This window comes from Salvia splendens, chromosome 11 (assembly GCF_004379255.2).
Source record: "Salvia splendens isolate huo1 chromosome 11, SspV2, whole genome shotgun sequence".
NCBI lineage: Eukaryota > Viridiplantae > Streptophyta > Magnoliopsida > Lamiales > Lamiaceae > Salvia > Salvia splendens.
In genome coordinates this window covers 13,882,963-13,897,852 of record NC_056042.1, presented here as the reverse complement: position 1 = coordinate 13,897,852, position 14,890 = coordinate 13,882,963, and the positions used below count along the sequence as shown (strand labels likewise).

The 14,890-nt window shown below is 34.0% G+C and overlaps 1 protein-coding gene across 4 annotated transcripts; it reads left to right on the top strand.

The window, feature by feature from the left end:
* Positions 1–11,729: 11,729 nt before the first annotated feature.
* LOC121753534 (translocase of chloroplast 34-like) lies at positions 11,730–14,890 on the top strand. Of its 4 annotated transcripts, none has more exons than XM_042148735.1 (8): positions 11,730–11,783; positions 12,204–12,308; positions 12,450–12,557; positions 12,653–12,777; positions 12,892–13,168; positions 14,074–14,142; positions 14,217–14,378; positions 14,483–14,890. In XM_042148735.1, the coding sequence occupies exons 1-8, from the start codon at positions 11,757–11,759 to the stop codon at positions 14,558–14,560; spliced, it is 951 nt and encodes a 316-aa protein (XP_042004669.1). In that variant the 5' UTR covers positions 11,730–11,756; the 3' UTR covers positions 14,561–14,890. The 4 variants fall into 4 exon arrangements, with proteins under 4 accessions (XP_042004669.1, XP_042004670.1, XP_042004671.1 ...); XM_042148736.1 differs by lacking the exon at positions 11,730–11,783 and adding an exon at positions 11,805–12,011; XM_042148737.1 differs by lacking the exon at positions 11,730–11,783 and adding an exon at positions 11,805–12,050.

Sequence of the window (14,890 nt, the reverse complement as noted above, 5' to 3'; positions counted from 1 at the left end):
TTTATCTCTTTCATTTATTTCCTATATTATAGGATATTATTCATTTATAAATAAATAAAATCTAAAAAGATTTGCTCTCTTTCTGTGTTATGCGTGCGTTCTATAGGCATTGCCCATTGTATAAATTTTAAGATTTATTTTTTTTGCTTTCTATGCTACATATTATAAGATTTAATTTTGTTTGAAATATTAATCCTTTATAATCTAGCTTCGACTTTTCTGTTATGCGTTGCTTTCTGCTTTCTGCACACCATACTAAATTTATTCTTTATTTTCTGTTTTGGATAGATTCAATGTAATAAGTACAAGAAGTTGAGATTTATTTGATACGTGCACAGCACTTGTTTGAAGAAATGCCCAACTGAATTTGTACTTGGTTTTTTTCCTATAAAATAGTAATACAGTACTTTATTGTATTGGTGCTAAACTTCTGGTGTTGAAGAAAATATGAATAGCTTAACTGAAACAATAAATACTAGACTGAAAAAAAAATGAAATTAACTTGATAGCTGCAAAAGAACATGCGAGAACAAAATTTATGAACACTCTACCAAAGAAATAAAAACCAAATTATCAACTAGCTTTAACACAGCAGCAATCCAAATTGTTCACAAATCACAACCAGATGAACTACAGACATATGAAGAAAAAACTTAAAAGCAGGATACAAACTCAATGTTCACTTCGAGCAACAAATCGTTTTAACAAGCACATAATCAACTAGCTTTAAAACAGCAGCAATCCAAAATGTTCACTAATCACATCCGGATGAACTACATACACCTGAAAAAAAAGCTTAAAAGCAGGACACAAACTCAATGTTCAAAATTCCAAACTAGAATCACTTCGAGCAGCAAATCATTTTACATTATGCCACTTTCGGAAGGGCCATGATCTCCACTTCGACCGCGACCACGACCTCGACCTTTCCTATTTTCAGCTGAATTTTTATATCGAGCATTTCTTGGCCTTCCTTTTCGAGTGACAACAATCGGATCTAAAATAGGAATATCACCTTCATCAATTTTTATTGCTTGAGAACTACTTGGCCTTGTAAGAGTAGTTGCGCTGGCAGGATTCCAGCTCTTAAGGTCTCCATAAATTTCTTTGAGCCTATCTTTGACAAAATTGATTTTCTCCACTGAATCAATGGCAAAATCGCTGCATTTTATAAACTCACGCTCTATATCTTGAAATTTTTTATACTCCTCCGACATGTGTGGATATGCACCTGCAAAAGAGATGCTAAAATGCGGTTTGTAAACATCCTTCCTCCATCGCCGCAAAATATATCTCTCGCTCACGTGATCAATCTTTTTGAATACCAAAACCTTCAATATATGACAGCATAAAATACCCATGAACAATGAAATGTAGCTCCATGGAAGAGGGATACATGCTCAATGTACGTGTCTCGGTAATATCATAACTGTCAAACACACTACCATCAGACTCCAACGGAATGAGATTGCAATTCCAGATTGTCTTCACCTCTGTCTGAAATAGCTTCATAATATTGTTGGTGTACGCCTTAGCAAATTGTGCTTCCCACTTAAACTCCGACGCACAAGTGATAGGCTTGCACTTTGTCAAATATTCAGCTTGAAGCTCTTTCTGAATTTTATCTACAATACAAATTTCATATTGTTCAACGAAGCCTTTCAAAGTACTCTTCGAGTGAATGTATCTATCGAAGAATGCATGCATTGACTCACTTCTTTGAGTCGAATTCATGCCAGCCCAAAAGAAATGCCTTGAGTATATTGGTACCCAACTTTGCCTTATTTCATATAAGTTCTTGATCCAACTGTTCTCTTGCAAGTTATACTTTACTTGAAAACGAAACCAACTCTCTTCAAACTCCGGAATACTAAAGCTTCCATGTATCACTCGATTGAATTCCGCACAAGCCATTTCAAAATTTGCTACTCCTCTGAATTTCTTTGAGCTCTTCATGACAATTGCCACAAACAAAAACGATGGATGCTGTCAGGCAATTCTTCCCTCAATGCAATCGTTATACTCTCATCTTGATCACTTAAAATGGCTGTCGGTTGGACACCTCCCATTGCATCCAGCCAATTCTTGAAAAACCATTTGAATGATTCAGCGCGCTCATCGCCCAATAGGCAACATCCTAATAGAATGGAGTGGTGGTGATGATTCACCCCGACTACATTTCCAAATGGCATGTCGTATTGATTCACGAGATAAGTCGTGTCAAAGCTCACGACATCATGGAAATCATGGTATGCAGCCCGACTCCGAGGATGAATCCACATGACATGGCGGAGTCTAGAGTAATCGTCAATATCAAGTAGATAAAAAAAAGTCTTTGTCCTTTTGCTGCAACCTCTTAAACATTTGTTGAATGGCAACCGCATCTCCATCTCCAAGTCTTAGTCTTCGCATCTTCTCAATATGATTTCTGCAGTCTTTCATCGAAGCTCCTAAATTAGGCGGTCCGCCAACAAGAGCTTCCAACATTCGAACAGTCTTACATGTCCTTACTCCTGCACGATCATATGCCTCCAAATGGACCTTCAGATTAGTCGAAAGGTGCCTATGTGCCGGCATAAATTCCGATAATTGTGGCTCTAGATCATGGTTGTGTTGACTGTGAACTGTTGAAATCTGCCAATAGCCGTTGCTCTGTTTCACCGCATTCAAACGAGCAGGGCAATTGATTTTCTTTGAGAATTTCTTTGCATTTGGCTTTCTGGCCCTTTCGCATGCGAGCACAAGATACTTATCATTACTTGCATTTCTGGTAAAAATACTAAATCCTTTGATCTTCGCAAAAGCTTGATAAGATGTAAATAGACGTTCTCTACTTTCAAATTGTAAACCAGATTGAGGCCCATTTTTCGTCATCTCCTCACACACATGCTTATCAACTCCAAATAAATCTTCTTCATCCTCCATATTTTCATCTTGATCTTCTTCAATTTGGTCCCAAAGTTCATTTGAATTTCCCTCATCTTCAATCATAACTTCATTCTTCATGCTATTTTCGCTTTCGGTGGAAGATCCAAAAATGTCTTGCATCGTTGTCCTTCTGAATGCATCTATAATAAAAAAAGGTTTTGCATTAGCAACAAAGAGGACTTTTGCATGGTGTCAATGACAACTTGATAATTTCATTCATAAAGGATAAACATATCCGATAACAATACCAGAAACAATTTCATTTTTCATTTCATATAAACTCTCTGCCATGTGTCTTACTTCATATAAAAAGTTTTGACTAATTAAAATGAACACCAAATTCTTACTATCAGATGAAAGTGGAGTCTCCGGGTTCGCATGATAATCTTGAGTCGAAGTTGATGGAGATGCCATTCCTCAACTCACTATCCAGAGACAAACAGCTTCTCGTTGAAGAAATTTACAAGATTTCAGTCTGATATTTGAGATATAATCATATAATAATGCCAATAGTCACTTCTCTATCTAAAGAGATAAAAAGTAGAATGATGTAGTATTAATTAAAGAAACGGTTGTATCCGTATTGTATTAATTAAGGAAACTACCATGATTACAATTTATTTCAAATTTCAATTTGAACTTCAAAGCATGCTCTCTGTGTCCATGCTATACGAATTTATTTCAGATTTTTTTAAAGTGCTTAAGATTTAATAACACAAAAATAGATAGATTAATTGGTGTATTATTGTTTAATTAAATACTACGTCCATCCTGAAAATTTGTCACATTTTATTTTTTGCACCCATTTTTGTCACATTTTATTTTTTGCACCCATTTTAGAAAAATGATACTATAAATAGCTAAAGTGTAAAGAGAGTAAAGTAAGAGAGATAATAACTTAGAAGAGAATCTTCTCTACCTCATTGATTAAAATGATTTTTGAATGTGCTTAAGATCTAACATTACAAACTTGATACTAATTGGTTCGTAAGAGAAATACTAACGACCTTAGTCTTGATTGAGATTTCATGTTACATAATAGATACATCTAGTGATTTATTCTCATCGAACCTCTTTTGATTTATAAGAGAAATTCTAATCACGATAGTATTTGATTAAATGATTTTTTGAATGTGCGCAAGATCTAACATTACAAACTTGATATCTAAAATCCGAAATTCAACCAGTGATTTATTCTCATCCAACCTCTTTTGATTTATAAGAGAAATTCTAATCACGATAGTATTTGATTAAATGATTTTTTGAATGTGCGCAAGATCTAACATTACAAACTTGATAGATCAATCAGTAATTTATTCACACCCAACCTTTTCATTCACGAGGTACGTTGCCTAGTTGCTGTATACTCATCAAACTCTTTGGTTCGTAAGAGTAATACTGGCGACATCAGTCTTGATTGAGATCTCATGTTACATAATAAATATATCAATTAGTGATTATATCATCCAACCTTTTGATTTATTCAATAAATCTTAATAAACATTACTGTTAGACTAGATAATTTTTTTTAATATGCTTGTTATCTAATAATCTGAAATTCAATCAGTGATATTCTCATCCAACCTCTTTTGATTCATAAGAGAAATTCTAATCACGATAGTATTTGATCGAATGTGCGCAAGATCTAACATTACAAACTTGATAGATCAATCAGTAATTTATTCACACCCAACCTTTTCATTCACGAGGTACGTTGCCTAGTTGCTGTATACTCATCAAACTCTTTGGTTCGTAAGAGTAATACTGACGACATCAGTCTTGATTGAGATCTCATGTTACATAATAAATATATCAATTAGTAATTTATATCATCCAACCTTTTGATTTATTCAATAAATCTTAATAAACATTACTGTTAGACTAGATAATTTTTTTAATATGCTTGTTATCTAATAATCTGAAATTCAATCAGTGATATTCTCATCCAACCTCTTTTGATTCATAAGAGAAATTCTAATCACGATAGTATTTGATTAAATGATTTTTCGAATGTGCAAATCAGTAAATTTATTCTCACCCAACCTATTCATTCACACTAATAATGAACGTAGGGATGGATCGTCTTCTGAGACAAATATCGCATATATATATTTTGATTACATAAAAAGTAGGGATCGTCTTCTGAGACAAACATCAATAATGGTAAAAACACACATCCATATGAACGCATGAAGTATAAAGATGAAAAATTATATTGAAAGTTGTGTTGTTGCCAACAATATTAAATTCTTGAAGATTTCAAAGCAAACTCAGTTAGGGTTTAGGGTTTCAAACTCATCTTTAACAATGGTTGATCATAAAAGCTCCAAACATACTCCATTCAAGAAGAGTACTCCTACTAAAAGCCCCAAACCCAATACCCCAAACAGAAACATCACTCCTAAAAGAGAGTCTGGTACAACCTACGCAACTCCAACAAAGAAGACGAAGTTGAGCCTTCATGAATCATCGCCCTCCACAAATTTGGAAGCTATGTGCAGGAACTTCAAAGAAGCCGAAACAAAATTGAAAAATGAAGTGAACGAGTTATTCCGCCGGCTGTCATCGGCTGGTAACGTCGAACCAATTGAAGGCTTCCTATTGCACAACCCCCCTTTAGTAAAGTTGTATGATATACTCATGGAAATGAAGCTGGATACTACATACAAGGATCAAGAAGGAACTTCCAGCCCCATCCCTGTGGTGTTAATCCCAGATAGCTCGAGCGATGTTTAATTTGCTTTACTATGTTCTAAGTATTTTGTTTGTTTTGTTCCCTGTCGGACTTATTTCTTTCTATGCAATATGGTTTCAATATCATCGTCTTAATTAGTAGTACTATTTGTTCTATGTTATGTAATCGGTTATCTTCATTATGTATCTTCATTTTTAAGCATATATATGTTTGATTTACATATCATTCCTCAACTCCAATAAATCAAAGATAATAGTTTAAAATCTTGGCAGGTGTTGAGTTAACCCTAACAACTAGTTGAAACTTTAATTGAAGTTAATCATGTAACTTTAAATTACCGACAAACATTTAACATCTAAAATCTAAGAGATCTTTTCACAAAGTTTCAAGTGATGCACGCTTATAAGTTTGATTAATTGTCAAATGAACAATATGCATATGCTATACCAATTTATATTTAAATAGATAGATGTGATCATAAGCAAGAATAAAATCGGTTAACATATGAATATTTTCTCCAACTGCTAGTAGAAGGAATGTTATGGAATGAGTCAATGAGTTATGGAAATTATAATTAGAATATGAATATTTTCACCAAATAAACCCACATCTGTTATTTCATATTTTTGGAATGGAATGAGTTACTATGTAAATAGTTATTAGTATATGAACATTTTCTCCAAAATAATAGGTATCTAATATCATATTTTTGTGCTGGAATGAGTTATGGAAATTATTAGTAGGAGTATATGAATATTTTATTACAAAATAATCATATACTAATATCATATTTTTTGTGCTGGAATGAGTTATGGAAATTTTATATATGAATATTTTTCCCAAAAAAATTGGCTAATCTTTATGGAAATTCTCTAGTATATGACAATTTTCCAAATGGTAATATGGTTGTTATATATGAATATTTCAGGATGAGTATTGTAAGTAAAGATTTTGTCATATCGGTTGTTGTTACAATATTATATTAAATATGGCTGCTACAATATATATTGAAAACTTGGTTATTGATTTTTTATTTTTTTTGGGAACTATAAAATGTAGTAGTAGTAATTAATGCATTTAATTTGAATTCAAATTTGAAAATGAAAAGGATGAGTGATGCAGAATCAAAATGGAACGAAAATGAGGCTGATGGTAATAAAGTCTTTTGAAATTGTCCACTAACTATAATTGATATTTTATTATTTAATTAACACTTAAATTTACTTTTATACCCCTGTATAATTGTCCATATTATGGTTGTTTAGCATCACCCTTTTGGAAAATCAGATTCGTCAAACATTGAATTCACAAATCTAATTAATGTAATGACACGACAATCTATAAAAAAATCATTAAATACAAGTTATATTAATGTTGATGAATTTTAGGTGCATTTTAGTAATTGATAAAGTACAATTCAGATTGAAAATAGCTAGAAAAAGATCTAGAAAACAAAATAAGACGAGCTGTCAGAGATACCATCCTTATATTAAGGCTAAAAAGTACCAAAATTCATTTTAAAGAAAACGTGGCATGAAATTTCGTGCTTGGGGGCTGTGGATTTTTATAGTAGTTTTTTTTTTGAAGGACTTTTATAGCTAACAATACAAAATTAATTTAATTTAGGTAACCACGTTTGGTTGCCATGATTCTGTCTGGAAAAGTAATCTGATTCCTTAAATTTTAAATTCCTATGTTTGTTTCGATTTTTAATCAAACAGGGAAAGTAATCAGAATCCCAAGAACAAGGAAAGTTAGTACAACTTTCCAGGATTTTGAATCCTAACTTTTTTTAGGTATTCTTTTTCTCAGTTTTAAGATTGTTACATATTTAATAATTATTATTATTATTATTATTATTATTACAATGTTTTAAAAATAATTTTAAATTACAAATCATACTTAATTTCAGAATAATAAATAACTATAATTAAAATATCATAATTATAACTTTGTATTATAATATTTATATATAATTTTTATTATCATAATAATTAATAACTTATTAAATAATTAAAATATAATTATATAATATAAATTATATTGTAATAAATACTAATTATTATTTTATAAATTAATAATTAATAAAATTGTAGTGAAATTCTAAATTATAAATTTTATTTAATTATAATATCCTTAAATATTATAATAGTAATAATAATAATAATAATAATAATAATAATTATTATTATTATTATAATTTATGATTATAATACTCCATGTAACTATAATTATACTTGTATTATTATATATTGTGATGGATGATTCATATTTAAACTATCCATCATAATAATAAATATATAATAATATAATTGTCATCATTTGTAATTAATAATTTATTAAAAAAATTATTATTCTTTTTATAAATAAAATAATAATAAGTCTATCTTTAGTTTGATGTTTAAATGAAATACAAAATTTAAAATCTTGGTATTCTCCAAACACATGAAAGTAAAGTTAATAGGAATCATATTCTAGAGATTCATTTTCCTAGGAATTATATTCAATGGCGGACCCACATGTAAAGAGGGGAGGGCTTTAGCCCCTAATGAATCCAATTTTTAATTTTTTTTCTATTATAAAATTTTAAATTTTATTCATATTTTGAACATATTGGTATATAAAAGCCCCTGATAATAATTTAAATTACATGAAAATTTATTTTTGTATAGAATTTTGAAAATTTAGCCCCTACTCATGTTTATTTCTGCGTCCGCCCCTGATCATATTCCTTGCCAACTTTACTTTCCCGCCAACCAAACATGGCCAATGTGTTTTTTTATACATGTACCTAAATTAAAGACCACTTGTTTAAAGAAAAGAGAAAAAGAAATATGGAACCATACGCTTTTATGGTTACATTTTATTAAATTATCTACCCCTTAGAGCATCCACAACCGTGCTCGTTGGCAAGAACACGGTTGTGGGCCCGACCCCACTTTTTCTGCCTGCTCTTAGACAAGAGCACAACACTCACAGTCGTGCTCTTCCGCAAGGACGAGCACAAGAGCCCCACCATTCTATTATTCAATTTGAATAAAAACATTTTCACAAAATTAAAATGCATTAAAAATATCCGGAATAATATTACAAATTACAAATAAAGTAAAAATTACATAATTAAAATTCTAAAAAATAAAAATTACATAATTAAAATCCTAAAATTTAAAAATTACATAATTAAAATCCTAAAATTTTAAAATTACATAATTAAATTCATAAGTGACCGAATTTCGTCCAAATGGATGATGAATGTGTGTATTTATAGGTGGTTTTGGAATTAATTTTTTTTTAAATTTCAAAAAAATTTCAAAAAATTAGTAATAAAACGGCTATATTTTTGGGAATCCGAAAAAATATATATTTTTTAATTTTTGGTATTATTTTCAATTTTAAAAAAAAAAAGAAAAAAAAAGAAAAAGAAAATGCCAACGGCTAATAGAAACACGCCACGTCGCCCTGCTCGTGGCACGGACGTGCTCTTAGCTAAGAGCACGTCCGTGCCAGCGGCAAGAGCGCAGCGGCGAACAAGCGTGTCCTTGCCATCGGCAAGGATGGACGGAGAGCTTGTGCTCACCGTTGCAGATGCTCTTATCATTAGCGAACCATTTCTTCGAGCACAAGATTTAATAACATAATATTTAAAAAGTTAAAATGGAGAGAGTAAAGTATGAGATAGAGAAAAATAGAGTGAAAAAAACAAAGTAGATGGAAAAATAAAATAAGAAAAAATATTTTTGCTTAAAAGAAATTATTCATTTATGGTGGGACATCAAAAAGAAAGTGACTCCTTACACTAAGTTTATTGGCGGTGTGGGTCGACCGCCACATCACTAAATATTTATAAAAAAAATTGAAACAAGAGGCCTCTCTCTCTCCACGACCGAGGCTTCTTCCAAGGCAAATACCAACCGGCTGGTCTCGATGCAATTTCATTTCATCCAATGAGAAGTTGCACAATCTCATTTGTTGATATTATTTTTTTATAATTAATATATTTTTAATGTATTATATTAAAAAATTATATCAAAATTCATAATTTTTCTTCCTCTATAAATAGAGATCACATTTGCTATAGTTTCGCATACAAAAAAATATCATCTTTTTTCCTCCTATAATCCTTGTTTGATATAATTTCATATTTTTTAGTTTCCTTTGTTGCTAACTATGGAGGATGATGAGAATAATATATTCTCCGATTCCCCAAATTTCTATCATTCCCAAAACTTCAATCCTTCCCAAAATTTTAATCCTTCTCAAGATTATTTTCCCTAGCTTTGATGATTTTCCGAATTATGATAAATTCCAAAGTTCATTTTTCTATAAATTTACAATAATAAGTATTTCATGTAATAACATTATTATTAAAAAATAATATAAAAATAAATACTCCTTCCGTCCCACTCAAGATGACCACATTTTTTTATTGGCACGAGATTTTAGGAAGTGTTGTTAGGTGGAATAAAGTAGAGAGAAAAAAGGTAGTTGAATATTTTAATGAGGAGAGAGGAGAGAGGAGGTTATTTCCAAAATTGGAAAGTGACCATCTTGATTGGGACAAACAAAAAAGGAAAGATGGTCATTTTGAATGAGACGGATAGAGTATATAATAGTGTGGTTGGGTGGTCATTGATAAACTATGAAAATATGCGTGGTTGGGTTGGATGAATATTGATAATGTGGAAGATGATGTGGAGGAGATAAAAATAAATTAAATATTAAAAAAGTGGATGGTTGGATTGGGTTGGATGGTTGCTGATAAACTTAGTCTGGGAAGGAGGAATTACAATTATTTTGGTTTAATAAATTGGTTTTATAGGATTAAAGAATAAATATAACTTCAAAAGTCAAATTCAGATGACCATAATAATTTTTTATCCATAACTTGTAAAACCATCCGTTCTATTATAGTTGAATCATTTTTCTATTTTAGAATATTTTACTATAACTATTAGAAAAATGTCAACACTAATAATTAAATGTCAACATAAACTTAAGTTGATATTTAATACATTGTATTGATATTAATATTTAAATGTCAACATAGTTTATTAAAATGCCAACACAAATTTGTGTTGACATTTTAATGTGATCGTGTTGACATTTTAAATACACTACTCGGAAGGCCAAGTTTTGCTGCCATATGCACAATTCCGTTCCACCAGGCCGCGTATTGGGAGGGCGAGTAGCGAGAAACGTCCGCCATTGTGGCGGTCATGTACACCGCCAAAAGTGTGTCTGAGCCTCCCCGCGAGCCCGATCCCGAGCCCGCCTGGCTTGATTCACCTCGGCCCTTCCTCGCTCTAGCCACTTTCACCGCCTTAGTCCCTTGCGGCCGACGGCTGGATACCCCGGCATCGCCGGCCGTACCCGCAAACTCCTGCGAGGCAGCCTCTAGTGCGTCGCTGCCCTCACCGGTGTCACCAGACGAGTATTGGCCACTCGCCGTGTGCTTCGTGCGCTTCGAGGTTGAGCCCGAGCTGGAGCGGACACCGCCGGCCCACCATTCCTCGTCCTTGACAGCCTGCCAAACATCAACAAATTCAAATTGTTTGCCAGTGTCCTAGATGTAGGCGCGCAAAGCCGCCCTCAGAATGTCGGCTCCCGAAGCGCCGCTTTGGTAGTGCGCCGCTTCGGTCGAGTAGATGCCACAGAATTTTTTGACCTGTCTGTCGACTCGGTCAAAATGAGAGCGGAGCATTTTAAATGTGCACTTGCGGGAGCCTTTCGGCTTCATCTGGTGGTAGAGCTCGCAGACCTTTTCCCAGAAACACTTCCGGGGTTGTTGATTCCCGACGATGGGATCGTACGAGACGGTAACCCAGGCGTTGTACACCGCCAGCGTTTCGAGGTTGTTGTACGGATGCCGGCCTAGATCCTCTTCCTCTTCCTCTTCCTCTTCCTCGCCCGCCTAGGGTTGTACACCGCCTCGGCCACCTCCACCACCTCGGCCTACTCCCTGCGTGGGATGAACGGGAAAATCCTCCCGAATCTGGGATAATCCCTGCGAATACCGCGGGGCGGAGGGACGTGCATAAGCATCAACATCAAAATTGGGTGGTTGGTACCCCCCGGGATCGCCGAACCCTAGGTCCCCGGCGTCGAAGAACCGGAACCTCCCAGTGTGTTGATCATGGTCTCCCAGTGTGGATGCTCTAAGGTTTGCATCGAGTCTCACTAAAACAATTGAGGTTTCTCTTTAAACGCTTCCTATTTTCCCAAATTTCTTCGCATCTAATCTTGCATTAAGCTGCTCTTGAACAATTGTAAAATTTCCAATCTTTTTATCATCTTCTTTCTTCTACTTGCCCTAATTAGTCTTCATATTTCTCCTAATTTTGCGGTTGAATGTGCCAATGGTTTCTGAAACTCAAAGAGCTCGTTCTGGGTAGACAAATGTTATAATTTGCCATTTGTTGAAATTACGGTTAGGTTTTCTTGGCATTGTTTTGATTTAAGCTTGCTTTCTGGTATTTTTATGCTTTGTTTCATTTACATTGGATTTTTTAATGTGATTTTTGTAATTCTCTTGTTTTGACCCAAATGTTGATATGGAGTTTTCCTTTGGTGGTGGCATCAGAAAATGGCAGCACAGTTAATAATCAAAGAATGGACTGCAATTCAGCAGTTTCCCGCCGCCACTCAAGAGAAGTTGGTTAACTTGCTGTCAAAATTAAATACTCAGGTTCGAATTTTTGCTCATACCTTGGCTTATCTTTGCTCCATTTTCAGTTAGCAGAAAGGAAATAGATGCTATTCCTACTATGTTTAACTTGCTTAATCAAAATAGATCGTTGTTTAACTTATACTTTATTGAACTTGGTAGAATGTTGACACTTTAACGATCCTTGTTATGGGAAAAGGCGGTGTTGGTAAATCTTCAACGATTAATTCGATCATAGGGGAACGAGTGGTCACTGTGAGTGCTTTTCAGGTAAATGTAGTTTGGTTTTGAGACATAGTCTTGCAATTTATGATAGATGTGATGTGATTATGTAAACTTGCTAACTTGTTTTATCTTTCCTTTAGTCGGAAACCCCAAGGCCATATATGGTTTCACGTTCGCGATTAGGTTTTACGTTGAACATTATTGACACCCCTGGACTCATTGAAGGAGGCTGTGTCAATCACCAAGTTCTAGATTCCATAAAAAGGTCCATGAAAGCTACACCTCATTAGTCTTGTTATGTACTTGATCAAAAGCCGCAACTACTGAGACTTTCTTTGCGATTAAGTCGTATCTTATTTATTACCTCTTTCTTCGATAGATTTCTGGGCAGCCTCCTTATGACCAAGACAATTGATGTCTTGCTTTATGTGGATCGTTTGGATGCATATAGAGTGGATAATTTGGACAAGCAGATTGTGAAAGCCATCACCGAGGGTTTTGGCAAAGATATCTGGCACAAGGCAATGATTGTCCTTACTCATGCTCAGCTCTCACCTCCAGATGCATTGAGTTATGAGGAGTTCTTTTCCAAGAGATCAGAATCACTTTTGAAATGTGTTCGACAAGGGGCTCGGATTAGCAAAAAGGAAGTTAAGGTATACTCGTTTTCATTATTTATCTTATGTTCTACTGCCCTCTTGGATTAAATGTTTTGCTTTATTATCTTTTATTTAAACCACTTTAGGTGTGTGTGTTGAGAAGCCTTTTATGAACACATTATAAGCTCTTAGTTGATTGGTTCCTGTATGACACTTTGACGAGCATCCACTTAAGTGGGCTAAATTGCTAATGTAAGTTTGAGCCCTGAATCATGGTAAACCAGACGACATTAACTTGAAGTTAAAAGTATATTGGATGGGACACCGAATGTGATAGCACTCAAATTTGGTTCAGTAGAGTCGTATAATTCTATAGCATCCCTCCGACTTACAAAAATGCGTACCATTGATTCATTTAACATGCTCGTTAATCTAAGTTGCTTTAGCTTCTATATCAGTTATGGAGGGAAAAGATTTAGGATCGCGATGCTTAATGGACCTTGCCCTTCCCGTTTTGTTATTTATGCTTTATTATTCCAAAATCAGTATGACTACGTTTTGGTAAAATATGTGTTTATTTCAGTCTGGGAAAGGAAAGTAAGCTTTCAACTAAGTGTGATGAGGAGGAATAATTCTCATTGAATACATGTGTTACGTCTTGTTTCCAACTCCATCATTAGTGTGATGTGGCTTGGCTTCCTAACAAAGCTTGAATCATATTAATAGCCCCAATAGTTGATGGGTCTAATTTTTTGCTTTCTTATTTCCAAAAAAACAAATACAGTATATTTTGGTGGACTACTGAACTAGTGATCTCTCAGTCAGATGTTGTCTTATAATTTGTCTAATTATATGGGATTTGGGTCTGTGTATCGACATTTTGTTTGACATTTTGTTTCTGAGATCAACATTCTTGGTTTCCTAATGCCTTTTACTCGAACTATGGCTTCCTCTTATCTTAGAACTTTGCTATTCCTGTTGCACTCGTTGAGAACAGTGGGAGGTGTAACAAGAATGACAACGATGAGAAGGTAAACTTCTTTCACATAAGTTTTTCAACACTTCTGTGTTTTTCATGTTCTTATGCTGACTGTTGGGTTGCCAGATCCTTCCAACTGGAACCCCTTGGATTCCTAGTTTGGTACATACTATCACCGATGTTGCCTTAAATGGAAAAAGAGGTATTCTCATCGACCAGAAATTGATAGAAGGGCCTAATGCTAATGACAGGGGAAAGCTCTTCATCCCCTTGATTCTAGCATTCCAAGTAAGCTTTTATCTTTTCTGTGTATTTTTGTAGCCCTCTCTTTCTAACTAGTAAGTTCAAGAATTTCTAGACCACAGTCTTATACCTTTCTCCTCATTGGGCAGTACTTGTTCGTCATCAAACCAATTCAGAAGTTGATCAACAACGATGTTTCTAAAGAGACTAAATCGTCATGGGCATGAGTGCTTATTCGTCTCTTACTGGGCGTCCCTCTAATTTGAAAAACAGGTAATAATGGCGACCTGCGGCTGTAGAGATGGCCTAGATTTTGTAAGCTCAATCCGCTGGGCTGTTCGTGGGCCCTATCTTTCCGGCTATACATATGTTTTCATTCTGGAATCCAGATAATATGGCTCTAACTTTGTTCTTAGTGCCGGCTGCTACTGGAATGATCAAGTTTTGGTTTTGAGAATTCACTGTTTTGTTATTAATCTCTTGATATTGAATTGCTGAGTATTTGTTACTTACTCTTGCTATATACGAAAGTATTTCTGAAAATGTGATTTTGTAAA

Excerpts from the sequence above, each read along its gene's own strand:
- LOC121753534 (XM_042148735.1), top strand. The coding sequence starts at position 11,757 with ATGGTCTCCCAGTGTGGATGCTCTAAG. Across the intron at positions 12,558-12,652 it reads TCACTGTGAGTGCTTTTCAG|TCGGAAACCCCAAGGCCATA; the intron begins GTAAATGTAGTT and ends TCTTTCCTTTAG. Across the intron at positions 14,379-14,482 it reads CCTTGATTCTAGCATTCCAA|TACTTGTTCGTCATCAAACC; the intron begins GTAAGCTTTTAT and ends CTCATTGGGCAG.